Source organism: Herpailurus yagouaroundi, unplaced genomic scaffold, assembly GCF_014898765.1.
Source record: "Herpailurus yagouaroundi ecotype Mexico unplaced genomic scaffold, PumYag 222, whole genome shotgun sequence".
In the NCBI taxonomy this organism is placed as follows: domain Eukaryota; kingdom Metazoa; phylum Chordata; class Mammalia; order Carnivora; family Felidae; genus Herpailurus; species Herpailurus yagouaroundi.
The window spans coordinates 17,361,972-17,388,174 of NW_024412453.1; the positions used below are offsets into that span (position 1 = coordinate 17,361,972).

Sequence of the window (26,203 nt, forward strand, 5' to 3'; positions counted from 1 at the left end):
GCCTGTGTGAGGTTCCCCGTCCACGGCGGGGCTGGGCAGAGACTGACGGCGGCACAAACTCGACCCGGTGCCTCCCGCTAGGTGTGGCCACCTCCCGTGGGCGTGCGTATTTGTGACCCAAAGGTGGATCTGGGTTTGGGGTGTCGTGTCTGTTCCCACGGGGCTGTCTTTGGCCTTGGCCGTGGGCAGTTCATGGTCTCAGGGCCCCATGTTTCACGGCCAAGCCAGAACACAGCCCCTGGGCAGTGCTGAGGGCCGTCAAGTGCGGAGGACACCTGCCCCGGCCTGGGAGGTGGACTGTTATGTCCCTGGACCGCTTGACCGCTGGCAGGCTGGCAGGCCAGGGCCCCACGGAGCTGGTAGCTGGGTCAGTTGATAGGCCACCTACTCGCCTGGGAAGGTAGCCAGGGTCTAAATTGGGGGTCTAAGTCGCTCTGTCCTTGGGGAAGCCGTTTCCATTTTAAGCTCGTCTCAGTTTACGGGAACGAGGCAGGGCCGGGGTGAGAGGCCGCGGCAGAGAATCAAGGCCTCTCTTCCCCGCAGGCTTGGAGCAGACCCCTCAGCCGCTGCTCCAGAGGACCCCACCCCCCCGCTCTGGGTCCAGCTGACACGTGGGCCAGGTGACCTACGTGGGGGTCCCTTCTGGGGTGCCAACCTAACTCCATCACTCCCGACCAGGTGGCGCTGAGACACAGAGTGTGCGGCTTCCTGGTGGCCAGCTGTTGTCGCCGAGGGGATGTGGATGCACATGCCAGTTCCACAAGGTGAGATATAAAATAGGGTTTATTGGCGGGAAATCTGTAAGCAGAGGGACAGTGGGGTCCCAAGCTGTCGCCGTCCTGTAGCCGGACAGCAGGCTGCACGGCCGGCTTGGCGGGAGAGAGGGAGTCTGTGGCCCCGTGCTCGCTCTGCAGTCACAGCGTGGAGACAAGGAACCTCGCTGTCCGGACGGCCCGGCAGGTGTCTCCGGGGCTCCCGGCCGCCGCCGCCTGCTTCTCGGACCTGCCAGGCCAGCTCCCCTGCACCGGCGGACAGAAGGGGTGGGCCTCCGCTGCCATTTGAGTCTGCGTCTCCTGCATCACACGGACGTGGGCAACCCACACACCGCGGGCCCGGTCGTGGCTGTCCGGGGCCGCCTTCCCGTGGACATCCGGGCTGGCTCCCACCGCCGGCAGGGACGCCCGCCACGGGGATCACGGACCCTGGGAAGACAGCGAGGGAGAGAAAGTGGACGGCGCGTGCAGGGGGAGTGCGGTGGGGCTGCTGTTACCAGGCGGCGGGGGCGGGGGAGGCTGCGGCCCAGTGGCAGGTGGCCGAGGGGCGCAAAGGCCCACGTGGACCCTGCCCAGAGAACACCGGGGGAGGCCGGAGCTACGCGGGACAGCTGAGCCCGAAGCCCCAGGAACTTCTCCAAACGCGCCCTGGCCAAGCAGGGCTGCACCGGACTGGAAAGGCCTTGGCAAAGTCACGTGCTCTGAAAGTGGACGGGTGTGCGCGGCTCGGGGCGGCGCAGAGGGGGAGAGGTGTCTCCGTGAAAAGATGCTTCTCCAGGTCTTCCGTGGGGGGGGGCGGGGGCTCTCCCCGAGTCACCCATGTGTGCGGGCCGCCAGCTCCCGTGTGCCCGCTCGAAGACACCGTCAGAGTTTTCCTCTTGGGAGGCCCCGTGAAGAAGTGAGAAGGCCACCGTGCTGTGGAGTGGAAGAGTCTTTGTGAAGCAAAATCTAACCGGGTGGGAAACGCCAGGGTCCTGGGTGGGCTCGGAGCATCCGTGACGCTGGCAGCACGAGGTCCCCGTGCTCCCGTCGGGAGGGGATGGGCCACACTGCTCCTCACTGGGCGGTTTCGTACAGTTCACCTTCCTGATTACAAAGAAACACACGTTCGTTACAAACATCCAAACACGGCAGAAGCAGACCCTAGTTTCCTTTTCCCTAGAGATCGCCATCGACTAGACCTTGTTACACACGTACACATACACGCATTGTGCCGTTTCCTTTAATTTCTTAACGTTTATTTTTGAGAGAGACAGAGTGAGAGCGTGAGTGGGGGAGGGGCAGAGAGGGAGACAGAAGCTGAAGCAGCTCCAGGCGCTGAGCTGTCAGCGCAGAGCCCGACGTGGGGCTCGAACCCACGGACTGTGCGATCACGACCTGGGCCGAACCCAGACACTTAACTGACTGAGCCACCCAGGTGCCCTGTACCGTTTCCTTTAACCTGCAATTTGGGAATTCTCGGCTTTCTACGCCAGCGTGTCCGGGAGGAACCACCAAGTCTCCTGAGAAGGCCCACCCCCGCCTCCAGAGTCCCCGGGGCCCTGCATGTGGCCTTTGCGAGATTCTCTGTCAAGAAACAAGAAGTTCTCTTGTATCACCGTGAAGGGTTTGGAAATCACGAGTTCTCTGCTATCCCTCCTTCCAGGTGCGGGAGCCCGACGCCCTCCCCTCGAGCGTGGGCTCCGTGCGGTGGAGGAACAGAGTGAAGCAAGAGGGACAGGTGTGGTGTTGGTCAGAAAGTCACCGTGGCTTCCTTCCTGTGTTTTTTCAGCGAGTTTTGAGCTGCTGTTCTCACTCCACCGTGTCCGCCCTGAGCGTGGAGCACGACAGGCGCGGTGTCCCCACAGCCGCGCGCCCAGGACCACGGCCACCTCGAGGGCACCCCCACTCTCCCTAAAAGTCCTGTCCCTCCTTTTCTACCTTGAGGAAGAGTCTGTGAAGGACGGGTGCTAATTCTTCGTTTAGTGTTTGGTAGGTAGAGGCCACCAGTGACCTCCGGGCCTGCGCTTTCCTTGACGGGAAGTTTTAGAACTTCTAATTCGGCCTCTTTACCTGTTACAGGCCTGTTCGGGTTTTCGTAGTTCTTCACGAGACAGACTTGGTACTTGCCTCTCTAGAAATGCATTCACTTCATCTGAGTTACTGGATTGGCTGGCCTCATAGCTTCCCTTGCGATCCTTCTGTGTGTGTGTGTGTGTGTGTGTGTGTGTGTGTGTGTGTGTTTCCCTGTGATGTAGGTAGTAGTGTCTCTCCTCTCATTCTTGATTTTAGGAATTGGAATCTTCCCTATCCTTATTTGATTTTTAAAGATTTCATTTTTTAATGTTTATTTTTGAGAGAGACAGAGAGACAAAGCATGAGGAGGGGGAGGGGCAGAGAGAGAGAGGGAGACACAGAATCCGAGGCAGGCTCCAGGCTCCGAGCTGTCAGCAGGACAGCTGTCGAGCACAACGGAGGGCTCGAACCCATGAACCTCGAGATTATGACCTGAGCCGAGGCCAGACATTTAACTGAGCCACCCAGGCGCCCCTAAAGTTGTTTCTTTTTTTTAAAGTAAGATCTACGTACAATGTGGGGCTCGAACTCATGACCCTGAGAACAAGACTCCCACACTCCTCTGAGCCAGCCGGGTGCCCCCGAGTCTTCCCTATCCTTAAAAACCAATTTTGGGGGTGATGGAGCTACAGGTTTATCAATTTTGACGATCCTTCCAAAGAATCGACTTTCTTCTATGTCGTGAATTTCCATTCCCTATCGTCTCCCCCTCTCGCTGCAGGACTGCCTCGTTCGTGTTTCGCCAGGGTCTTCGCGTGGAAGTTTAAGTTGACGAGTTGACATCTCGTTTCTTAATCCAGGAACTCACAGCCCCAGGCTCCCCGTCAGCAGGGCTCTGCTGCGGCCGCGCGTCTGGCGATGCCCCATTTTGTTCATTTCGGGCTATTTTCCACTGTCCTCGGGATTTCTCCCCCCCGAGTCATCGGTTGTTCAGGAGCGTGTTGTCTGTCACGTCTATGAGGTCCCCAACTTTCTCCGCGTCCCGACTTCTGGCTTTGTCGCACTGTGACCGATAACACAGCTGGTGTGAACCCAGTCCTCGTAGAATTCTGGGGCCTTGGGTCAGGGGCGAGACGCGGTCCGCCCGGCCGGGCCCCGCGTGCGCGTGGGAGGACTGCGGGCCTTCTCGCTCGGCTCCCTCCCTCGGGGCGCTCGTGGGGAGACAGCCGTGGGGTGTGAGGACACCGGAGCAGCTCTGAGGAGCGGTCCGTGCGGGGAGGAGCTGAGGCCAGCAGCCCGCGGCCGTGCTGACTGAACGAGTCGCTTTGGAAGCGGCTCTCCAGCCCCCCACCGGCCTTCGCGTCACCGCGGCCCTGGCCGACACCTTCTCCAACCTCACAAGGGACCCCGGGCCAGAACCACCGGCCCAACCATTCAGGAAATCCTGCCCACAGAAGCTGTGGGAGACGGTGACTCTCCGTCGCCAGAAGCCACCGCGTTTCGGGCGGTCTGTGGCGCGACGTCAGACAACAGACACCGTTACCCGCACACCTGCTGGGTCTCCGCAGGGACGCTCGGGACGCGCAGCTGCGCTTCTGGCGGAAGTTTCGTACTTTCTGAGGGAAGAGAATGGAAAACATGGGTTAGTAATTCTTCTCTCCTTGAGGCGGCGAGAGCCCGAGGAGAGCGCTTTGCGATGATGACCTCGAGGCCTCGGGGATAAAGGAATCCGGGAGGAGGGACCCTGATGTGGGCCGTCGCGGGGAATTCTGGTTTCCCGACGCCCCAAACTCCCGTGCCCGGTGAAGGGAGCTGGTCGGGATCCCGAGGGTCAGCGGTCAGCCCCTCCATCGAGCAGATCGGGACTGGACCAGGCGTCAAAAGCGAGGGGCCCTCCGCCCGGGGCGGGGGGGGGGGGGGCTCGGTCGGTCGAGCGGCCGACTCTTGGTTTCGGCCCCGGTCGGGATCTCAGGGTTCGCGCCTCTGAGCCCTGCATCGGGCCCTGCGCCGACCGCGTGGAGCCTGCGTGGGCTCCGCTCCGTCCCCCCCTCTCTCTCTGCCCCTCCCCTGCCCACGCGGGCTCGCGCTCTCTCTCAGAATAAAGCGACAAATAAAAACGTGCAAAACAAAGTGAGGTGCCCTCTGCGGCACCACAGGGGCGCCACGAATTCTACTTCCCGTTGCCGCCAACTGGCGGCTTTCTCTCAGAAGTCTCCTTCTGTTTTTGTTTTGTCTTTGAACAGAAATCAAATTTCTTTGGGCTGTTTTATACAACCTGGAATCGTTTTTGTATTTGCTACAACGTGGCCCTTATTTTTTTAAGTTTATTTATTTCGAGAGGGAAAGAGCAAGCGAGTGCAAGTGGGGAGGGGCGCAGAGAGAGAAAGAGAGAGAGAGAGAGAGAGAGAGAGAGAGACAGAGGGTCCCAAGCAGGCTCCGTGCAGTCATCGCAGAGCCCAAACCCGACTTGGGGCCCAATCCCACCAACTTGAGACCATGACCTGAACCAAAATCAAGAGCCGGATGCTTAACTGACTGGGCCCCCGAGGCTTCCTGTGGCCCTTATTAGTTACGTGAATTAACATAAAACACAAAATGCCTCTTAAAGACTGGTTTTATATTCTGTTTATGTGAAGGGGACCCATTTTCAATTCAATAAAATTAATTATCGACAAGCCTTACGAACGTGTGTGTGCACACGTGCGTGCGTGTGCGCGCGCACACAGACAGTACATTCTTCTGGAGTGCTCTCTATTTTTTCATCAGATTTTCACAAAACACTGCCCTGTAACAAGTGAAGACCTCTTAGAATAAAAGAAAGGAGACAGAATGAATGAGAAGGCGAGTTGTTCTTGAGGACGGGGCAGATCTGGGGGTGTTTTCAGGTTCAGGAGAAGGAGCCAGTGGACAGAAGAGGTAGAAGATTCTGGAAAGGTAGAAAGGCCAGGGCGCGAAGGTCCAGATGGCGCCAATGCCCTGAGGTGTCTGAACCTTGGGCTGGCAGCCACGAGATGCCCACGGCTCGTTGGTCCTCCCACCTCTGACCCCCAGCCCTGTCTCCACCTGGGTCCTCCTGCTGGGCCGCGCCGGGGCGCCGCTCCCGCTGCCTCAGGGCCTCCAGGCCCGCCAGGTCAGGCAGGTGGCAGTGGCTACGCATCACCGTCACCAGCTGGCCCTGGGTGATGGCGCGGCTGCGGCAGCCCAGCCGGGCCTGGTCCCGGCACATCCAGTACACCTTGTCCCCGGCCGCCTTCTCCTTCCGATAGAGGAAGGACTCGTACACCAGGAACCGGCCCCCGAGCGAAGTCCGCAGGAACTCCAGAGGCTGCAGCGTTCCTGGAAGGAAGGGGACAGCGTGAGCGGGGCACTTCGGAAGCAGGGCAGAGAGCCTGCGTGCCGGGGACAGAGGCTCTTTCCTGTGTCCCACCGGCCCGCCCCACCGCAATCCTGCCGCACGACCCACTCTGCTCTCTGCCTCCACACCTGCCTGGGCCATGGGGCCCAAGGACCGAAGTTCGGGCTGCTAGCCCAGGGCCCCCGGCTTGACACCCTCGAGCTCGGACTGGCAGTCTCCTTCCCAGGGCCTTGCTGCTTCCCGGGGGTGGGGAGGGGGGTGTTGGTGCTGGCCCTGCAGCCGCCCAAACCCAGAGCTTTCCTGAGGCCTCTCCTGACCCGGGCCGGACTCCACACTTGCTGGCACACACACCAGGGCGGAGGCTAAGGCTGGAACATGGGGTGAGGCCCACGGTCGGTTTGGGCCACTCACCAGGAGCCTCCTGGCTCCCTGTGCACCCTCCCTCGGCCAGCTGGCAACCAATCAACTCTCTCTAGAGGCTTTTGAAGCCCTGATTGAAAAGTCATGCAATGTTAGGGTTTGGGTAGCCAGAGAGAACTGGGGGGTGGGTGGGCAGGGTGAGGAGTGAAAGAGGAGGTAGGAAACAGACACGGGAGACCCAGGGAGGGGAGTCAGAGGGTCCCACGTCTAGGCGCACCTCCCCCAAATGGAGCTAAGCGCTTCCTGGAGCTGGTAGCGCCGGCCTCACCCCTCCCTCAACAGCCTGAGTGGGTTCTCTCGCCAGCAGCCAACCCCAGACCAGCCCGGCCATGAGCGAGGAGCCCAGATGTAGCCCGCCGGCCCTGAGGGAGCCCGCACCGTGGGCAGCTAGGCCCCGCCAGGCACGGGCGGTGGACAGAACATCCCAGACAACCTCTAGCCTGGCACTGGCGCTGCGGCGGGGGGAGGGGGGTGGGCGGGGGGCGCAGGCAGCAGGGAGACCGGGGCGCAGAGCCCGTTCACCCCCCACACCCTCGCACCCGCACCTGAGCCTTCCCTCTGGGCTGGGCTGGGGATCTGCTCGCGCTGCCTCAGGGCCTCCAGGCCCCCCAGGTCGGGCGGGTGACAGTGTCTGCGCATCACCATCACCCGCTGGCCCTGGGTGATGGCGCGGCTGCGGCAGCCCATGCGGGCCTGGTCCCGGCACGTCCAGTACACCTTCTCCCCGGCCGCCTTCTCCCGCCTGTACAGGAAGGACTCGTACACCAGGAAGCTGCCCCCCAGAGGGGTCCTCAGGAACTCGGGGCCTCCTGGGGAGAGACCAGAGAGGTGGTGGGGGGAGGGAGAGCCTGGAGCCAGGTCCTGGGGTCCAGCAGCGAGGTGACGGGGCCCCTGTGCTCAAAGCCGGAGCAGCAGGGCTCCTGGAGTGAGATCCGCCAGCACCCCTCTGCTCAGCACCCACATCCCGCAGGGAGAGGAGCCAGCCCTGGAGCCCAGGAGGCAGCCCCCTCCCCCAGACCCAGCCTAGTCCCGGTCTGGGGGCGGGGGGGGGGCGTGAAGGGAGGCAGGAGATGGGTGAGGCAAAGGCCCTGAAGGCAGAAACTGTCTCCCCACCTGGGGGTGGGGGGGGCCTGCAGGAAGGAGGCCGCTCTCTGCAACCACTACTTAAACTCGGTTCCTGTGGGCAGGCGAGGGGGGGTGGGGTGCACGGCAGTGCGGTCCTCGCGGAGTGGGAGGAACAGGCACGGGCCCTGTGGGGACAAGCGGCTCGGGAGTGAAATGGCAGTCAGGGTGAATCTGTGTGCAGCGGGGAGGCTCGGGGGCTGAAGCAGCAGCAACTCCCCGAGCTGGGCGGGGATGTGACCTGGGGGCAGCAGGAGAAAGCAAGGACTAGCTGACCGAGGCCACGTATTCAGAGGCACCGTCTTGGAGTGTTGAGGGTGAGGACCGAGGGTGGCTGTGCCTTCCACCCTGAGAACTTCCTCTGGGCACGCGGGGACCACAGTGGAGCTGGAGACACACTGGGGAGCCTGTCGTGGCTGCAGAAGCCATGGGGGGTGAATGCGTTCCGGAGACGGCGGCGGGCGGTGGAATGGGCATATGACACCGCCCGTGACAACGTGCACCGAAGTGACAAAGACAGACAGAGTCTTTTGCTCCAGGTCTGGAGCAGCGGGGGTGGCAGGGCAGAGATGCACCCAGAACGTCAGAGGTGGGGAGAGCGGGCGAGTGGTCACAGAGCCCGGAGGGGAAGCCAGCCACTGAGGACCCGAGAGCCCAGGGGCCAAGCTCAAGGTGCGGGGGATGCGGAGTCCCTCCGAAGGGGGGTTAGTTGTGTGGGGAGCAAAGAGCCCGGGGAGCCAGGCCCGGGGCGGAGGTGGGGGAAGTCTGTCCTGCAGGCTGGCACTTCCCGCCCAGCTGTCCCCGCCAACTCCCAGAACCCCGCCCAGGGGGCGGCCCCTGCCCTGGGCACCGGCAAACCTAACCTGCAACCCCACAGAGGCGAGGCCTGGGCTCTCGGGCCGGAGTGGCCACTCACGGCCGCAGCTGCCTGACCGCAGGCCCCCGTCAGCACCACGTACAGAGCTCGCAGCCTCGCCCTGAACATGAGCAGCGGGGCAAGGATCACCAGACACTGGAAAGAAGCTTTACCCAGAAGGAAGAGACCGAAGCAGACACAGAGAAAAGGCGCTCGGGGAAAACAAGGCCGTCACCAGAGGCAGGAGACAGGCCTGCAGCCCCGAGAGGATGGGGCGCAGAGATGTCCAGGCACGGCAGCAGAAACGCAGACGTGAGATGGAAAGGCTGGGAGACAAAATGGAGGGAATGTCCCAGGCAGTCAGGCCGGGATGATGGACAGCTGACCAACAGGCACAACGGAGGGAAACGGGCAGGGAGCAGAAAGTCACGAAAGAGCAGGACAGTCACTCTGGGAGAGGGAACTGAGTTTCCGGCCCCCAAGGCCCTCAGTGCAGCCAGATATCCCAGGGATGGAGACACGACCGCAAAATGTCAGCAAAGACACAGCACATGCATAGGACGGGTTCGAGAACGGGGGCCAGACAGCCACAGAAAGTGACTTTGAACCAGGAGCTCCACCAGCCCCCATCAGGCGTCACCAGGAGCGCGCGGTCTGTGAGCGTGGCCCCCGGCCCCTCCCGCTGCGGCTCAGGGAGCGACTAGGAGGGACTCCGCAGCGAGACAAGGGGGTCGGGCAAGCAAGAGCAGGAGGGGCCCCTGGGAGGACCGGAGCCCAGCCTGGAGCCGCCCGCTGCCTGGCCACCGCGTGCGTGAGGACACAGAAGACGAGGCCAACAAGTAGAGCGGCTGCCCGACGGCGGAGAAAACGGCCTCGGAAGAAGGACCGGGCACCCTGCAGCCGGTGACCGACCTCCTACTGAACTGCAGACAAGCCACCGCAGAGGCACTGGGAGGGTGGGGCAGCGCGCAGGGTCCCTCCTTTCCTCCCTGGTCAGCAGGCCGAGAGACTTAAAAACCGGTGGGGCGCCTGAGTGGCTCAGTTAAGCATCTGACTTCGGCTCAGATCATGATCTCACAGTCCGTGGGTTCGAGCCCCGCGGTGGCCTCTGTGCTGACAGCTGGGAGCCTGGAGCCTGCTCCCGAATCCGTGTCTCCCTCTCTCTGCCCCTCCCCTGCTCTCTGTCTCTCTCTCAGAAATAAATAAGCACTAAAAAAATGAAAAAAAATAAAATAAAAAATAAATACAAACAAATCAGAAAAACCCAGCTGATAGCAGCAGAGGCACAGACTAGATATTGGGCAGCAGACACTCTATGAGGGGCTGGTTATTTGGGGTGGGAGTAGGGGGTGAGGACGGGGCAGGGGCTGCCTTGCGACTTGGAACGTCTTCCCCCTGTACCCACTCACACGGAAATAGAATACAAAGGGAGAATCCGAAGGAAACAAAATCAGGGACACCTGGGTGGCTTAGTCAGTTAAGCGTCCGACTTCGGCTCAGGTCATGATCTTGCGGTCTGTGAGTTCAAGCCCCGTGTCAGGCTCTGTGCTGACAGCTCAGAATCTGGAGCCTGCTTCAGATTCTGTGTCTCTCCACCTCTCAGCCCCTCCCCTGCTCATGCTCTGTGTCTCTTCGTCTCTCAATAATAAATAAATGTTAAAAAAAATTTTTTTTTAAACTTTCTAAAAACAAAATAAATTCAGAGATTTCTAGTTTGAGAGAACTTTGGGGCCAAGAAGACTCTATTTTTTTTAATGCTTATTATTTATTTTTGAGAGAGGGAGACAGACAGAGCATGAGCGGGAGAGGAGCAGAGAGAGAGGGAGACACAGAATCTGAAGCAGGCTCCGGTTCTGAGCTGTCAGCACAAAGCCTGACGTGGGGCTCGAACCTACAGACCCTGAGATCATGATTCAAGCCGAAGTTGGACACTTAAGCGACTGAGCCACCCAGGTGCCCTGGTGCCAGGAAGACTCTAAAGGCAACTCTGATGACTCAGAAAACCATAGGACCGGGGGCCCTTGAAGGACAGGCAGGCGACCCCGGGACACAGACCGGGAGCCCGTGGGTAGACCAGACTGGGCCACAGTGCTCTTCTTAGCAAGAGGACGAGAGGAATTCCGACCAGAGGGACAGAACACCAGGTGGACAAACATGAAAAGAGCAGGGCTCTGACCCTCGTCACGGGTCCCTTAGAGACCATGATGTTTCTGGAGAACCACAGGAGGAGGGAAGAAATGTCACCTCCTACCCGTAAACCACCTGATCTGTAGGACGTGCTCAGTGCAGGCAAGATGTCAGCCATTCACACTGTGAAAATGAGCAGCCAGCTTGTGGTTAGCTTCTCTGTAAATCTTGCAAATTTTTTTAAAAGAGGAGGAGGAGGAGGCGGAGGAAGATGAGGGGAGCTGGGGCTTATCAGGTGCTGCAGAGATTTTGGTGCTGGACCCAGCAGGCCGCAGAGGGGCAGGAACTGGCTGTAACTACTTCCAGAGTGTTCCAGTGAGAACAGGAGGGTGCTCGCTGGGGAACACGGCGGCGGGGGGCGGGGGGAGGGGGGGTCAGAGGGAAAGACTGGCTGGCTGGGTCCCTTGCCTGTCCCCAAGGCCCACTGGCCGCAGTCTGTCCTACCTGGGCTCCCCCGCTGGGCCGCACCAGGGCGCTTCTCCCGCTGCCTCAGGGCCTCCAGGCCCCCAAGGTCAGGAGGGTGGCAGTGGCCGCGCATCACAGTCACCCGCCGGCCCTGGGTGATGGCGCGGCTGCGGCAGCCCATGCGGGCCTGGTCCCGGCACGTCCAGTACACCTTCTCCCCGGCCGCCTTCTCCCGCCTGTACAGGAAGGACTCGTACACCAGGAAGCTGCCCCCCAGAGGGGTCCTCAGGAACTCGGGGCCTCCTGGGGAGACACGGGAGGAGGGTGGGGGAGGGAGGTGGGAGTTCAGGGTCTTGGGGTCCCTCCTACTTCCCCAGACCCGAGGAAGCACGGCTGGAGGGGGCCCAGCTGTGGGCCAGGTGTGAAAGACTCACCCAGGTCATCCTCCTGGTCCCCGGCGGAGGCGCCCTGCAGGGCCGGGGGCTGGGCCGGAAGGGCCTTTGCGCGCTTTCTAGGCCGGGCTCTGCTGAGAGTCAGGGGCCCGGGCCCACCGCGGGACAGCAGCTCGTCCACTTGGCCTCCGGGCCCGCCCGGCCGGGCCTGCAGCGTCTCCATGGCCTTCTCCTGCTGCCGCCGGGCCTCCAGGCCCTCCACGTCCGGCGGGTGGCAGTGGCCGCGCATCACAGTCACCCGCTGGCCCTGGGTGATGGCCCGGCTGCGGCAGCCGTGCAGAGCGTGGTCCCGGCACGTCCAGTACACCTTGTCGCCCACGGCCTTCTCTCGCTTGTACAGGAAGCACTGGTGCACCAGGAACTGGCCCCCGTAGCAAGTCCTCAGGAACTCCAGGGGCCGGGGTTCTCCTGGAGGAGGAGTCTGGGCAGTCAGGGCGCCGAGGAGCGCAGGCCCAGGAGGTGCGGGGCGGGGGGTGCAAGCGCCTTCTCCTCGATGCTGACCTTTATTGCAGCTTCCCCTGAGCCGGGCATGCGTGGGCCGCGGGTGTACTCCCACTGACCCCCCACCCAGTGACCCGGGGAAGAGACTGAGTTCCTCTCCTGGAGGTCAGCGCGGTGGCCACGGCTCTCGGTGTTTACACGTCACGTCCAAGGTCACACACCCGGGAACGAGTGAGCCGGCTTTGACTTCCTAGCCTAGGCACTCAGTCACTCACGGCCATACCTTTTTTTAGGGTTTGTTTGAAATTTTTATCTAATTTTCGAATAACACGTGCACGTGCCATAAAATACAAATGGTGGCAAAAGACACACAATGAAAAACGTGTCTTCCCTACCCCGCCTGGCCCCTGCCGGCCCTCGGTACCAGCACAGCAGCTGCCCTAACTCCTTGCATCCTTGAATCTGGGTCAGGAGGGAGCCAGCGTTTGGGATGGAGCCCACCTCCCACTTACTGGTGGTAAAAACCACGCAGAAGGCCTCCGGGGCCGACCAGCACACATGGACCGGTGCTGAGCACTTCCCACACATCACACACCTAATCGCCCCTAACCTGAGCCGTCACCCAGCCCCGATGAAGCTCCTGAAACTTCAGAAGTTCAGAACGTGTTCTGAAGTCACCAGGCTACACGAGGTGGGGGCTGGGACTTGAACCCGGCCCAAAGTTCAGCATTCTCCCCTAGGCCGACCTTCCCTAAACTCATGGGTTACCAGCACCACCTGGGCCTGTGAAAACTCAGGCTTCTGGCCTCACACCAGACCCTGCTGCATCAGAAAGTTCCAGAAGGCCCTGGGACCCCTGGTTCTGGAGCACTAGTTCTATCCCACGGGCTCAATGATTTGGGGGACATGTTTATATTTTTTACTCATCTTGACTTTGAGCACATTAGAAAACCAAGAGGGACCCCACACTTCCATCTGGGCACAGGGAAGGGCCTGGGGGTTCCCGCCCGCCCCAGAGGGGGGCCCAGCTGTGAGGCACTCACCGGTCCCCAGCGTCGGCCGTTTCTTGGGGGGCAAGCTCAGCAGCGACAGGGCTCGTAGGCCCTCATCCTCCTCTGCGGCCGGCCTGCTCAGCACCAAGCCGGGGGCGGGCTCCGGCTCCTCAGGGCACAGCCACGGGCCCACCCCTTCCAGTGGCTCCTCCACTTGGCCCCCGGGGCCCTCCGTACCCCCCAGGCCTTCAGGCAGGGCGGGGCTGGGCAGCTTCTGTCTCTGGCGCCGGGCCTCCAGGCCTTCCTCATCAGGCGGGTGGCAGTGGCCGCGCATCACTGTGGCCCGTGGGCCCCGGGTGATGGCCCGGCCCCGGCAGCCCAGCTCAGAGTGCTCGCGGCACTTCCAGTACACCTTGTCCCCCACGGCCTTCTCCTGCTTGTACAGGAAGCACTCGAGCACCAGAAGGCGGCCCCCGAAAGGGGTCCTCAGGAACTCCAGGGGCGTGAGGGCTGCTGAGGGCAGGGAAGGGGGGCTGCGTTAGCTGGTGCAGAGCAAGGCTCGAGGCCAAGGGCATGGATGGGAGCGATGGCGGATGCACAGGGATGGCCCCGAGATCGTCACACCAGCTTGAGACAGAGTCGTGATGAGACACGAGGATGCCTAGCTCAGAGGAGGGATGGGACCCCAAGGCCGCCCCCCGGAAAGGGGGTACACAGGGCCTGTGTCAGAGCATGCAGGGCCACAAAGGTGGCTGGGCCGGGGGCAGCAGGCCTGGAACTCACCTGTGTCTGGCTTGCTGCGTTTATGCTCAGGGACCTGGGGGGTTGGCTGGACTGTGCCCGCTTGCTCCTCCACTGGCAGGATCTGGGGGGTCCTGGCTAGCGTGTCAGGGCCAGACAACTCCAGGGACATGACACAGTGCCCTCCTTTGGGCTGGGAGTCCACCTCATCCACATTCTCTGTGGAGGCTGCCAGCAGGACCAGTTTGGAGAACTCTTTGGGCTTCGTGGGGGCGGCGGGGACGACATCTGTCCCTGGCTCAGGGGACTCCGGGGTCGGTTCCTGGCCAGCCTTCACACTCTCACCCTCCTGCTCGCTGGGCTCGGGCAGGGGCATCCTGGGACGATGGTCGATCCCCCAGGGCACGCTCAGGCCCCAGCAGACGGATTTCTCCTCTTCCTCCTCCTCCCGGGTAGGCAACCTGGCAGTCCAGGGGCTCCGTCCTAAGGAAGGAGGCAAATCCATCAGTGGAGGCACCCCTGGGCCGGGGGCTCAGGAAAATGGATCTGGGGTGGAGGTCGAGGCAGACGGGGCTGCCTCGGGACCCCCGGGGCTGAAAAGCTGGGGAGGGGCCCGCACGGAGCTGGAGAACCTGGGCCTCTCCCTCTCTTGGGCAGCCTTGGGTCTGTCACCTTGCCTACCCAAACTCCACTTTCCCACCTGAAAAATGTGCCAAATGCAGGGCTCTCGGGGCCTCTCGGGACCCCTGAGGCACAGAGTACCGTGAGCTCGTACGAACAGAGGCCCGTGGGTGCTGAGCAGGCTGTGATGTGGTTTCCCGGGTGTCCCCATTTCACTTGTCCCCGTGTTATGAAAGTCGATCATTCTTATTGACCCGATTTACAGATGAGGACACTGAGGCATTCCAGGACGGCCAACACGGCCATGACGTGCAGAGCCGGGAGCCTGGTCGAGGCGGATCCGGAGCCCGTCCCCACACAGTACCTGCTGTGCCTCAGCCGGGGTAACATCCTGGCCTTCCTGAGCACCAAGCATCGGAAGCCAGCACTTGGGACATGGGCTCGGGTCACAGACCCTCTCAGAATGCCTGGTGGCCCTCATCCCGACACCGTGTCCCAGGGAGACGGGGGCCAGGGCTCTCTGGACTCCCAACTGAATCCATCCCCCATCCCGGGCGGGAGGCCCTGGACCACCCCGGCACTCAGGAGATGCCAGGGCCCCAGGAGGGCAGCGACCTTGAGCCTGAGCCGGTGGTGGTGCTGCCTCAGCTGGGGGGGGGACGGGGCTGCAGAGGCGTCTGGAGAATCCACAGTCGCAGAGGGCTCCCCGGATACTGGAGATTCTGGAGAAGCAGAAAAAAAAATGTATTATGGGGGTAGAGCTAGCCTGGAGCTGGGGCCCTGGGGTACCTGCGTAGGGTGGAATTTTTTGCTTTCTGGGGGGACTGGTGGTGGGTGAGTGGCGGGTCTCTCCCACCCCTCAATCACCCACATTCAAGACTACAGCATTCCTGCACATTTCAGCTCCCCATCTGTGAGCTGTCACCCTCATGTCCAAGTTCTGCCAGTTCGAATTCCCTCTGGTCCCCCATTCCTGCTCTGAATTTCCCTGGTTTGAGTCCCACATTCAGCTTCCCAAGGGCAGGGCCCCAGTGTCCCCGCTGAGACACAGCCAAGGCTTAAGGTGCAGAGGGAGCAGCGTGCCGAACCCCCCACCCCCCGTAAACTCTCCGCACACACGGCTGTCCATCCCAAGGAAGAAAGGAAGCCCATCCCAGGTGGGCGGGGGGGGGGGGGGGTGTGGCTCGAGACTCAAGGAAATCTTCCAGGTAACGGGGCACCTAATTGGGAGTCCCAGCTGCCCTCCCTCCCAAGTCTTTCTCCCAGACGAGCCAACCCCCGCTCCTCCCGTGTGGTCCTGCCCTGCCCATCCCGCCCCACACGGCGACGTGGTGGGCCAGGGATCCGGAGGGGCCTGGGGACCAGCAGCAGTGAGACGCGATCAGCGCCTCCATGCAGATGTGCTCTGAGCAGGAAAAAGGGATGGCGGGAGGCCCCACCCCCGGGGTCGCCCCGCCCCCCTCACGGATTGGCCCCGGCGCCGGTCCCTCCGCTGACAGCCCACCCCTGGATCGCGCTCGGGGTCCCTGCACCCCGCCTGCCTGCGGGCACACTCTGGCAGTGCCCGTGGCCTCCACCTGGCGGAGCCACGGCGCCAGGCGGGGGGGGGGGGGGGGGGGGGCGGCCTTCCCCTCCACGGGAGGCCTCAGACAACTCGGGCCCCCTCCCCCAAGCGGCGTGGCCACTGTCCACACAGCACGCACACTCCTACAGGACCAGCCATCGATCCCCCAACACGCGCGGGGCAGGAGGGGACTCCAGCGGCCTCAGTGTCAGACCACCAGGCGCCAAAGCCCGCCTCCTCCGGACCAGAGGGCGTTGTCATGACTAAGAGCCCCTACATTCCCCAGAGCGTACTAGAGTCACGGGTACGCCGAGTCAGAAGACAGTGCGATCCCCTTAACCAAAAGTTCTGCTTAAAAGGCTTCCAAGGGACGCCTGGGTGGCTCAGTCAATTAAGCCTCCGACTTTGGCTGAGGTCATGATCTCAGGGTTCCTGCGTCCGAGCTCATCAGGCTTTATGCTGACAGCAGGATCCTGCTGTCTCCTTCTCTCTCTGCCCCTCCCCCTGCTCGTACTCTCTCTTTCTCAAAAATAAATAAACATTTTTTAAAAAATTTTAAAAAGACTTCCAAGATCCCTCAAAGGATATGGAAAAAGTTCCATACACTATGGTTGACCATCCCCTGCAGAAAAGCATGAATTTGGCAATGACCTAGAATTTAGATTGGACTGACACTTACCAATCTCAACCACTAGAGGGCCTTGGAACACCCATCGTTTATAGTGACCACAAATCTTCCTATAAAGTATGCAGGTCCCTCTGCAAGGTGGTCGCTCATCTGGACGGGCTCCAGCCCAGATTGGCCACTTGCTGAGTGTGGCAGAAGCCCGCGGTAGTGGTATGGAAGTCCTCACCCTCATAAGACATGGCCCTGAGACTGCCAGGCTAGGAAGTGGTGTGAGAGGCCAGACACCGGGGGGAGGGTTGGAAGCACCGCCAGGCACAGATGAAACCATCTTGCGCGGTCCAGTCCAGCAAACCCCGCAGCTGTGTTTGGCCACATGAAGGAGCCAGAAGAAACCAAGAGGAACGGCCCAGCCAGCTGAGGGAACATCGATCGGTAATAAACTGCTATTTTAAGCCAGTGAGATCGGGGTCATTTGTTACTCAGCAGTAACTGATATTCTCGGCAAGTGACTGAACATAGCGGGTTTGGCTTTTTGACGGTTGGAATAGTAAAGGTTGTACAATACACAACAAAGTGCTTTTGAAGTTCAGGTGCCATGCTACACAGATTTTAAATCCCTCAGGGCTGGTAATTCAGTGAAAAGAACAGAAATATTAAGTACAAAGGACGGCATGAGAGTTACGTATTTAAAAAGCACGTAGGGGCGCCTGGGTGGCTCAGTCAGTTAAGCAGCCGACTTCAGCTCAGGTCATGATCTCCCAGTTGGTGCGTTTGAACCCTGCATCAGGCTCTGTGTTGACAGCTCAGAGCCCGGAGCCTGTTTTGGATTCTGTGTGTTTGTGTCTGTCTCTCTCTCTCAAAAATAAATAAACCTTAAAATGATTAAAAAAATTAAAAGTACATAACATAAAATAAGACCATCACAAAAAACCACAAATGCCGTATGATCCCACTTCTAGGATGTAGCTGCTGTTGCCAAATCCAAAGACAGAGTCAGGTGGTGGTTGCCAGGGACTGGGGGAGGGAGAGGGAGACTGGGGGCAAAGTTCTGGGGGTGGGTGGTGCTGGTGGCAGACAATGTGAAAGTGTTTAATGGCACCCAGCTGTGCACTTAGAATGACTCAAATTGTAAATTTTTGTTATATATATTTTACCAAACACACACATACACACACGCGCGCGTGCGTAACAAAGTACAGGTAGTGATGCTGCATTTACCTAACGTCCCTAGTGAATGCGGTTCTCCAAAACAGGCAGATTTCAGACTAACTAAAGTTATTTCTCCACCATCTAGAATTTTACAATTATATCTGTTTCAGTTTATCCACTGAGGATGGGTATCTTCGTAAGCTCTTGTCACTCCTCGCTAACTGGATAAAGAGGGCATACATACGTTATCCGGATTCCCCACCCAGTTCCCTTGGCATACCTCCCACGCTCCTGGGGGCCCTTTCCCCACTTCTTACATCCTGCTGTGTCTAGTTGCCAAGCCTCTTGCCACCCCGCCCCCACCGTGGTTCTTCTTCCCATGGGGGACCACCAAGATTCTGTGGTCTCCTGTGTTCAACTTTGTAAGAACGGCCCACACTCGACCCTTCTCAGCCTGGCTGTCGGGAGGCTGACACGTCCAGACACCGCTCTCCTCCTCTTTGGCCATCGTGCAGGATCGGTGCCAGCTTGGTCAGCCCATTAACCACGTTCTCCCAACAAACCACCTGCCCTGGCCTATAGGTGGTCCGTCCACACAATAGAATTCATTCAGCAATAAAAAGGAAGGAAGCACTGACACCTGTTGCCATGTGGGTGAATCTTGAGAACATCACGCTCAGCGAGAGAAGCCAGACACAAAAGAAAGGACAGTGTAGGATTCCATTTATATGAAATGTTCAGAACGGGCAAAGCCACTGAGACAGAAGGTAGACAAGTGGTTGCATAGGACTGGGGGAAGGGGAGGGGAGATCAGGAAGTGATGCTAAGGGGTGTGGAGCTTCTTATCGGGGTACTGAAAATGTCAAATTGATTGTGGTGACGGTTATACAACTCTGTGAATGCCGTGGAAACAGTGAATTATACAGTTCGGATAGGGGAATTGTATGGTCTGTAATTCACAGCTCAGTAAAACTATTTTTAAAAATCCTTATAGGGACTCAGGTCTCCAGGACCACTTGCATGAAAAATAGTTTGTTTTTTTAAAAAAGTAATCTCTACTTTTTAGTAGCGGGGCTGAAACTCACTACCCAGAGGTCGAGTCTCACGTTCTTCCGACTGAGCCACTCAGGTGCCCCCAAAACAGTTTTCTACCCCATTAGCAGGCTTTTCACTCCAGGGCTTGGTTTCCTCATCAGAGAAGAGGGGTGGCATGGATTACACACACACACACACACACACACACACACACACACACACACACACACACGTATATTGTATTTGAATGTTTTTACGTATTTTTGAGAGAGAAAGCACAAGCAGGGGAGGGGGAGAGACAGAGAGGGACAGAGGATCCGAAGCAGACTCCACATGGACAGCAGTGAACCCGATGTGGGGCTCGAACCATGAGACCATGACCTGAGCCAAAGTCAGACGCTCAATGGACTGAGCCATGCAGATGCCCCAGCATGGATTATATTTGGGATATTTTGGAAGTTGCTAATATTCTATTGTAAAACTATATACAAATACTTTTTAAATCTTAAGAACGTAATACTAGTAAATCATCCATAATCCTGCCACTCAAACGCACAGCTATCTTCATTCTTGGGTTAGTGCTCTTAACAGACATTTTGTTTTCAGTGGCATACACATTGCGTTCAACATGTTGTTTGCTATTTCACCCCACTTTACAGTGGGGGGGGCCCTACCTGCAGATCTGATAGAGCCCTTGTAAAGGCTGAAATCGCCATGTAATGTAGGCCCAGAGCAGGCGTGAACACAAATCTAAACCCTCAGCGGCAATGCTCCGGAAGGCCACAAGATGGCGATGTTGCTCCTTAAAACGAAGTTACTGGTAAAAATTAAATGTCTGATCCAAATGTTTCCAAAGCAGTATCTGGGAGTTTTTCCCTGTAGCAAAAATAAGTAAAGCTTTCCAAAAATGTTTGTATTTACAAAACTTTAGTTAGAAAGCAGATGTGGTTAACAAATTCTGAAACTATCTTTTCTGAGCTTTTTCCAAAAAACAAGCCAAAGTATGACTGGGACACTGCTGTGGCCTCTGTCCCTCGGCCCCCACAGCCCCTCTCCTGCCTCTTCCCAGCTCTGCTCCCAACCACCAATTACGGACTAACTTTATGTATTCATGACTTAAAAAAAAAAAACCTTAAATAACTAGGAAGAGATATCTCAAAATGTTAAAAGTAGTAAGTATAGTGATTTATTTTCTCCTTACATTTCTTTAGTTTTCCTAAAATTGTGTACAATGTGCATGAATGCTTTGTACCGTGGGGAAACGGGAGACATCTCGCTTGGTAATTTTTTCTTCAACTCCGTAACTCTCCCGTGACATGTCACACAAGAAATTAAAGAGTTAACAAAAACGACAGAACGTAGAAATGAATAAAATCAAGGAGAGTAAAATCCCTGTGGGACCTACATAGGCTCAGACATTCCCTCCAAGATGTTTATTAACTACAAAGGGTAAGATGGTAACTTGATGATGGTAACACACCTCCCTAAGCGATCGAGGTCAACTTCACCGGCCAAAAGACACATCGACACCATGACCTCCTTGACACAACATCGTCTCTGTGATATTTCTGCCCCAAACACACACCCCCGCTTTAATCGGACAAGCCACATGGAGGGACGGTCTACAAAACAACTGACCAGGACACTTGAAAACGGCTAAGGTCATCAAGGACGGGGGCAGGCTGAGGACCTGTCACAGACTGGAGGGGAGTGAGGAGATCATGGCTAAATGCATCATGGGATGCCGGAACAGGAAAAGGATGCTGGGAACAAGCTGGAGAAATCAGAGTCAGGTTAACAGAACGGCATCAGGTAAGATGCTGACAATCAGAGAGACTGGGTGACGGGTACATAGGAATTCATCGTACTATCTTTGCAATCTTTTTTTTTTTTAATTTTTTTTTTTAACGTTTATTTACTTTTGAGACAGAGAGAGACAGAGCATGAACGGGGGAGGGTCAGAGAGAGAGGGAGACACAGAATCTGAAACAGGCTCCAGGCTCTGAGCTGTCAGCACAGAGCCCAACGCGGGGCTCGAACTCACAGACTGTGAGATCATGACCTGAGCCGAAGTCGGACGCTTAGCCGACTGAGCCACCCAGGTGCCCCTTTGCAATCTTTTAAAAGCCTAAATTTAAAACATTCTTGAAAACCCAAGTTTCAACTTATAGACAACATGGGAGATGACAGAGAAAACAAGTGACGGAAACCTCCCGGTGGAAGGGTGAGAGAGGATGAGGGTCAGAGGGTAGAAGAGACAGGGGAGACACCCTTCCGCCCAGAGCCTTGTTGTTGGTCCTGGGACTTGGGACCTGGGACCTGAGCCGGGAACAGAACTCCTCTGGCATCGGCCCACATGTTCAGTACAGTAACCCAGCAATCTCCCTGCCGAGGGTCACCATCACTCTTCCCCGCTCTGCTTCTGGGGCCTTCAGCGAGCGGCCCAGGACGACACGGCTCCGCCGAGACTCAAACCCAGGCCCAGCTGGTGCCGCGCTAATGGGGTGCCTCTTCCTGCCCTGAGCGGCTGAGGCTTGAGGTAAGAAGCGCTTGTTACAGAGGAAGCTGAGGCTCAGAGCTGCGGTCAGCCTTCAGAGTAAGTTGTCCGAGGCACTGATGTGTCCCTACAAACCAGCTCTTTCACGGTTTGTCACAGCGCCCTCCCGCTGATCTGGCCAGTGGGAGGCACTGCGGGACACCGGAGGGCGTTCCCGAAACCACCTGCCGGGGCGGGACTCCACCGGTGCTGTCTGCTCCGGCTTCGGTTTCACAGGGTCTCCCTGGGGGCCCTGGGCGCTCAGGTGCTGTCTGCTCCGGCTTCGGTTTCACAGGGTCTCCCTGGGGGCCCTGGGCGCTCAGCCTGCTGTGTCGGCAGCATCCAGCCACTGCTAGCGTCTGGGCTGCTCAGTTTCCGGTTCGGCCCCTCATCTCCTCCACCACCAGGGACCGCACGGAAATTCCCAGCTGAAATATTACGGTGGCTTCTGTTCTCCCGTCTGCATTCTGACTGACACATCCTCCGAGAGTCTGAAGGACTGTGATTTCACCATTTCATATTTACCAAACACAGCTGTGTGCCTGGCACTCCGTGAAGGGCTCTGCACGCACGGTTTCCTCTTCCAGATAACCTTGTCAGAGTGCGCTATTCTTCCCTATCTCGGAGGAGGAATTAAGGGTTCGTTCGTCTTCGGTCCCTGTGGCCAAGAGCAAGGCCAACAAAGACAGAGTCACCGCTCGAGACTGCTGTGTCTGCCCTCAGGGCTGAACCTCTTAAAATAAGTGAAAACAGCCTTTTGCAAGTGGAGGATTCTGACCATAAGATCAATATAGTGGGTTAGGATTGGTGGCTGTCAATCAGGGTGATTCCCAGGCAACACTTGGCAATGTCCAGGGACACTTTTGGTTGTCACGACTGGGAAGCAGGGCACACTACTAGCATCTAGCGGGTAGGGGCCAAGGACGCTGTTCAACATCCACCAGTGCTCAGAGTGGCGTCTCCAACACCCGCTTAAAGAAGCATCTGGTCTACGGGGCACCGGGTGACTCAGTCGGTTAAGTGTCCAACTTCGGCTCAGGTCATGATCTCGTGCTTCATGGGTTCGAGTCCTGCATCTGGCTCTGTGCTGACAGCTCGGAGCCTGGAGCCTGCTTCAGATTCTGTGTCCCCCTCCCTCTCTGCCCCTCGCCTGCTCACACTCTGTCTCTCTCTCAAAAATAAATAAAGCAAAAAAAAAATTAAAAATAAAAGGCATCTGGTCTAAAATGCCAACAGAACCAAGGATGAGAAACCCTCCTTAAGATCATCACATAAAAAATGAAATACAAAAGAGTCCATCGATATAATAAGGCTAAGTATAGTTTTCATGCTTTTTTTTTTTTTTTTTTTTTTTTTTTTTTAGTATTTATTCTTAAGTAATCTCTACACCCAACGTGGGGCTTGAACTCACAACCTTGAGATCAAGAGTTGCATGCTTTTCCGACTGAGCCAGTCAGGTGCCCCTTCACACAAGTTTTATTACAATTATTTGTATGTGTAATTCTGGTCTTCATAAGAATTCCCCAGGGCACCTGATTAAAATGCGAATGCTTGGATTTCCATCCAAAATGCTGACGGAGGGTCTGGAAAGCGATTCTAGAATCTGGATTTTTTTTTTTTTTTAATTTTTTTTTTTTCAGCGTTTATTTATTTTTGGGACAGAGAGAGACAGAGCATGAACGGGGGAGGGGCAGAGAGAGAGGGAGACACAGAATCGGAAACAGGCTCCAGGCTCTGAGCCATCAGCCCAGAGCCCGACGCGGGGCTCGAACTCACGGACCGCGAGATCGTGACCTGGCTGAAGTCGGACGCTTAACCGACTGCGCCACCCAGGCGCCCCTAGAATCTGGATTTTTAACTAGTATCCCATGAGGCTCCAGCACTGGCGGACCACAGACTCCTGCTTTTGAGAAACACTTGAACACATGCCCTTGAGAAACAGGTGGCCAACCTAAGAAGGATTTGAAGGTTTTTTTGTTTTGTTGTTTTATTTCGTTTTTGTGCCGGGCTCCTTATTTAGCATTTTATATACATTATCTCATTTAATCCGTCACGTTGTGCATGTTCCTTCATTAATGCATTAAATAAAATCACTAATATTTGTTTATTTTATAGCAGTGGGAGAGTCATGATTTTATCTTTCCTGAAATGATCCTTCAATAATTTAACAAGTGTCAGATACCTTAGGGGATTTGGGGGACCTCAAGAATACAGACAGGACTTTGCTCAAACTTACAAGCAGTATGGATGAAATCTGGTGGAGACAGCTTCTTGAGCATAGCTTTTATACCATGAGATAGCAAATACCAGATTTTTAGAAATCCCATCTGAGATTCCTTATGAAGGCTGCCAACAAAGCAAACTCAAGAAGGCCTTTATGGTGAATTAACACACTGTACCTGCGCGAACAATCAGGCCAAATCTAAGGAGACCGGCCTTATTTTAAGATTAGAAGTATCGGGGCGCCTGGGTGGCGCAGTCGGTTAAGCGTCCGACTTCAGCCAGGTCACGATCTCGCGGTCCGTGAGTTCGAGCCCCATGTCGGGCTCTGGGCTGATGGCTCAGAGCCTGGAGCCTGTTTCCGATTCTGTGTCCCCTCTCTCTCTGCCCCTCCCCCGTTCATGCTCTGTCTCTCTCTGTCCCAAAAATAAATAAACGTTGAAAAAAAAAATTTTTTTTTAAAAAAAAGATTAGAAGTATCTTTCATCGAGGTTATAAGACTGCAAAGAAGCTTTGTGCTTCAGTGGAAGACGATGCGGCTGTCTAGAACACGCCTTCCAGGTTATAGGAGTCTAGCCTTTGAACTATTTTTACAACTCTGCACAGTGTAGATAACCGAGAGCAATGCAAAATTATTCTAGTCTATAGGCAACAAACTCTCCCCATGCAAATACGTATAGACATGCAAATTATTCTTCCCACTGCAGAAGATTCCAGTTTTGCCTCCATGTGCACATTTATTTCAGTATCTATAGTCTTCTAGAATCTTCTTTGGAATCTCTTGCACACTGGTTGTTAGGTCTTTCTGGTTTGTTGGTTAATGAGTTAAGTATAAGTTTCCATATGTGTTCACTTCACATCTGTGTCAAACAGCTTTATTGCCTTTGTTTTGGTTTAAGACTGCTAAAAATTTTTTTTTAATGTTTATTTATTTTTGAGAAAGAGAGAGAGTGTGAGCAGGGGAGGGGCAGAAACAGAGGGAGACACAGAATCCAAAGCAGGTTCCAGGCTTTGAGCTGTTAGCAGACAGCCCGATGCAGGACTCGAACCCACAAGCTGTGAGATCATGACCTGAGCTGAAGACAGACGCTCAACTGACTGAGCCACCCAGGCATCCCCAAGACTCTGCTTTCTAATTGTTCAGGTCATTGGTCCTTTAACCTCTGGTTCCGGTCAGTTTTTAATTAATTTATTATTATTTATTTATTTTATTATTATTTTTGTTTGTTCCGGTCAGTTTTTAAAATTACATGTGAAATATCAATCTGCACTGCATGCAGTATAACTGGGTATTATTTTAGGAAACTTTTATTATACATGTGTATATTTATTCCGGGTGGATTTAAATATATTTTTTAACTCAGGATGGCTATTGCTTTGAGGTAAATATTGAGCCCCTAACGTGTTCGTGTTGTCATATTCAATTTTTACTCACTGAAGGTTTATTGAATGACTGGAGTATTTTTAAATCGGGCAGATGTAAATGGAAAGTTGGAAAGCTTCATGGTTTAGGATTCGTCGCTCTCTTATTTCCTCTCCCCCCCCCCCCCCCCCCACCCAACAGAAGCAAGGTACAGGGCAATTCGAATGCAATACTCAAGCTGCCTGCTTTGATATTGCTGTGCACTGGGGGTCAGTGTAAACCTAGCACCCAAGAGACACACGGTGTTACAGGCTGCGACGTGCCTCTGAGGCAAGCCCTAAGCGGTAAGGTCCCGAAAGGCTGACCCTCACCCGGCAGCTGACAGTGGATCAACAGAATTACCTTTACACACGAGAGGGAGAGCCACCGTCCCCATGTGCCAGTACCCGGGTCCTTAGGGCTGGCTTGCCGGGTGGGAGCCCTGGGGCAAATCCCATCAATTCTCTGGGCTGATTTTCCCTGTGAAACAGGAAAAGTGGCAAATCAGACACTGCATGTGAAATTCTTCTATAAACCATAAAGTCATCTCAAGAGAACAAAGAGTTCTTTGTCAGGCTCCGGGGCCCTGATGTTTGAAAAAGCTCCTGGGTGACTCCAACTGCCGCTCCCCTCCCACATACGCTAGGGAACCATGAGGGTTAGAGGTGTTCATTGACTGACTCGAGACCTTCCTATGAAATATGCATGGTCTCTGTGTGTGCATACAGGTGTTCCTTCCAGAAGGCGATGAGGGTACCAGTGGCCCCGCCCCTAGCGATTAAGATTGCTGAATGGCCTAGGGGAGCCACTGCTTCAGACCACCTTAGAGACGCAGAGGGCATGGAAAGAAAGATTCTAGCTCCTGGTCCTCTCAGCCCAAGTCCTTCAGTCACCAGACCAGAATCTTAGCTTTTTGTTTGTTCGTCTGTTTATTTAAGTAATCTCTATGCCCAACGTGGGGCTGGAACTCACAACCTGGAGATCAAGAGTCACACGCTCCACCGACTGAGCCAGGCACCCCAGAATCTTAGCCATTTTTACTCCTTCCCTATCAGAACTGATGTATCCTCACATGTCACGTATACCTGGTCATGACACCTTCTATCGCCCTCCCACTGAACAACACTGCACGGCTTTGATCCCCACCCACTCCTTAACAGCCCTCTCATCCGGCATCCAGCCAGTCCCATTCTCCCTACGCAGTACCAACCAGTTAATCTTCCTAAAGCTGAACTTTAATTATTTCTCTGTCCAGTAAAAAATCGTCTCCCTCTCCGTATAAACACCCCACAATCCAGATAAACACTAT

The 26,203-nt window shown here is 56.4% G+C and overlaps 1 protein-coding gene across 10 annotated transcripts in view; it reads right to left on the reverse strand.

The window, feature by feature from the left end:
* Window positions 1–765: 765 nt before the first annotated feature.
* Window positions 766–26,203, reverse strand: part of FLYWCH1 (FLYWCH-type zinc finger 1) — a 42,093-nt gene continuing 16,655 nt past the window's right edge. For 3 of the 10 annotated variants that reach the window (XM_040459294.1, XM_040459297.1, XM_040459295.1), the window contains exons 2-7: window positions 13,782–14,222; window positions 13,050–13,511; window positions 11,548–11,973; window positions 11,153–11,416; window positions 7,089–7,352; window positions 5,376–6,104 (exon numbers count right to left, since the gene is read on the reverse strand). In XM_040459294.1, coding sequence (XP_040315228.1) covers window positions 5,656–6,104; window positions 7,089–7,352; window positions 11,153–11,416; window positions 11,548–11,973; window positions 13,050–13,511; window positions 13,782–14,115 — 2,199 coding nt within the window. In that variant the 5' untranslated portion in view covers window positions 14,116–14,222 and the 3' untranslated portion in view covers window positions 5,376–5,655. Of the gene's footprint in view, window positions 1,860–3,308; window positions 4,385–5,375; window positions 6,105–7,088; window positions 7,353–11,152; window positions 11,417–11,547; window positions 11,974–13,049; window positions 13,512–13,781; window positions 14,223–14,439; window positions 14,735–14,975; window positions 15,083–25,257; window positions 25,375–26,203 lie in introns of those variants that run through there. The other 7 variants (XM_040459293.1, XM_040459292.1, XM_040459302.1 and 4 more) reach the window with 6 other exon arrangements.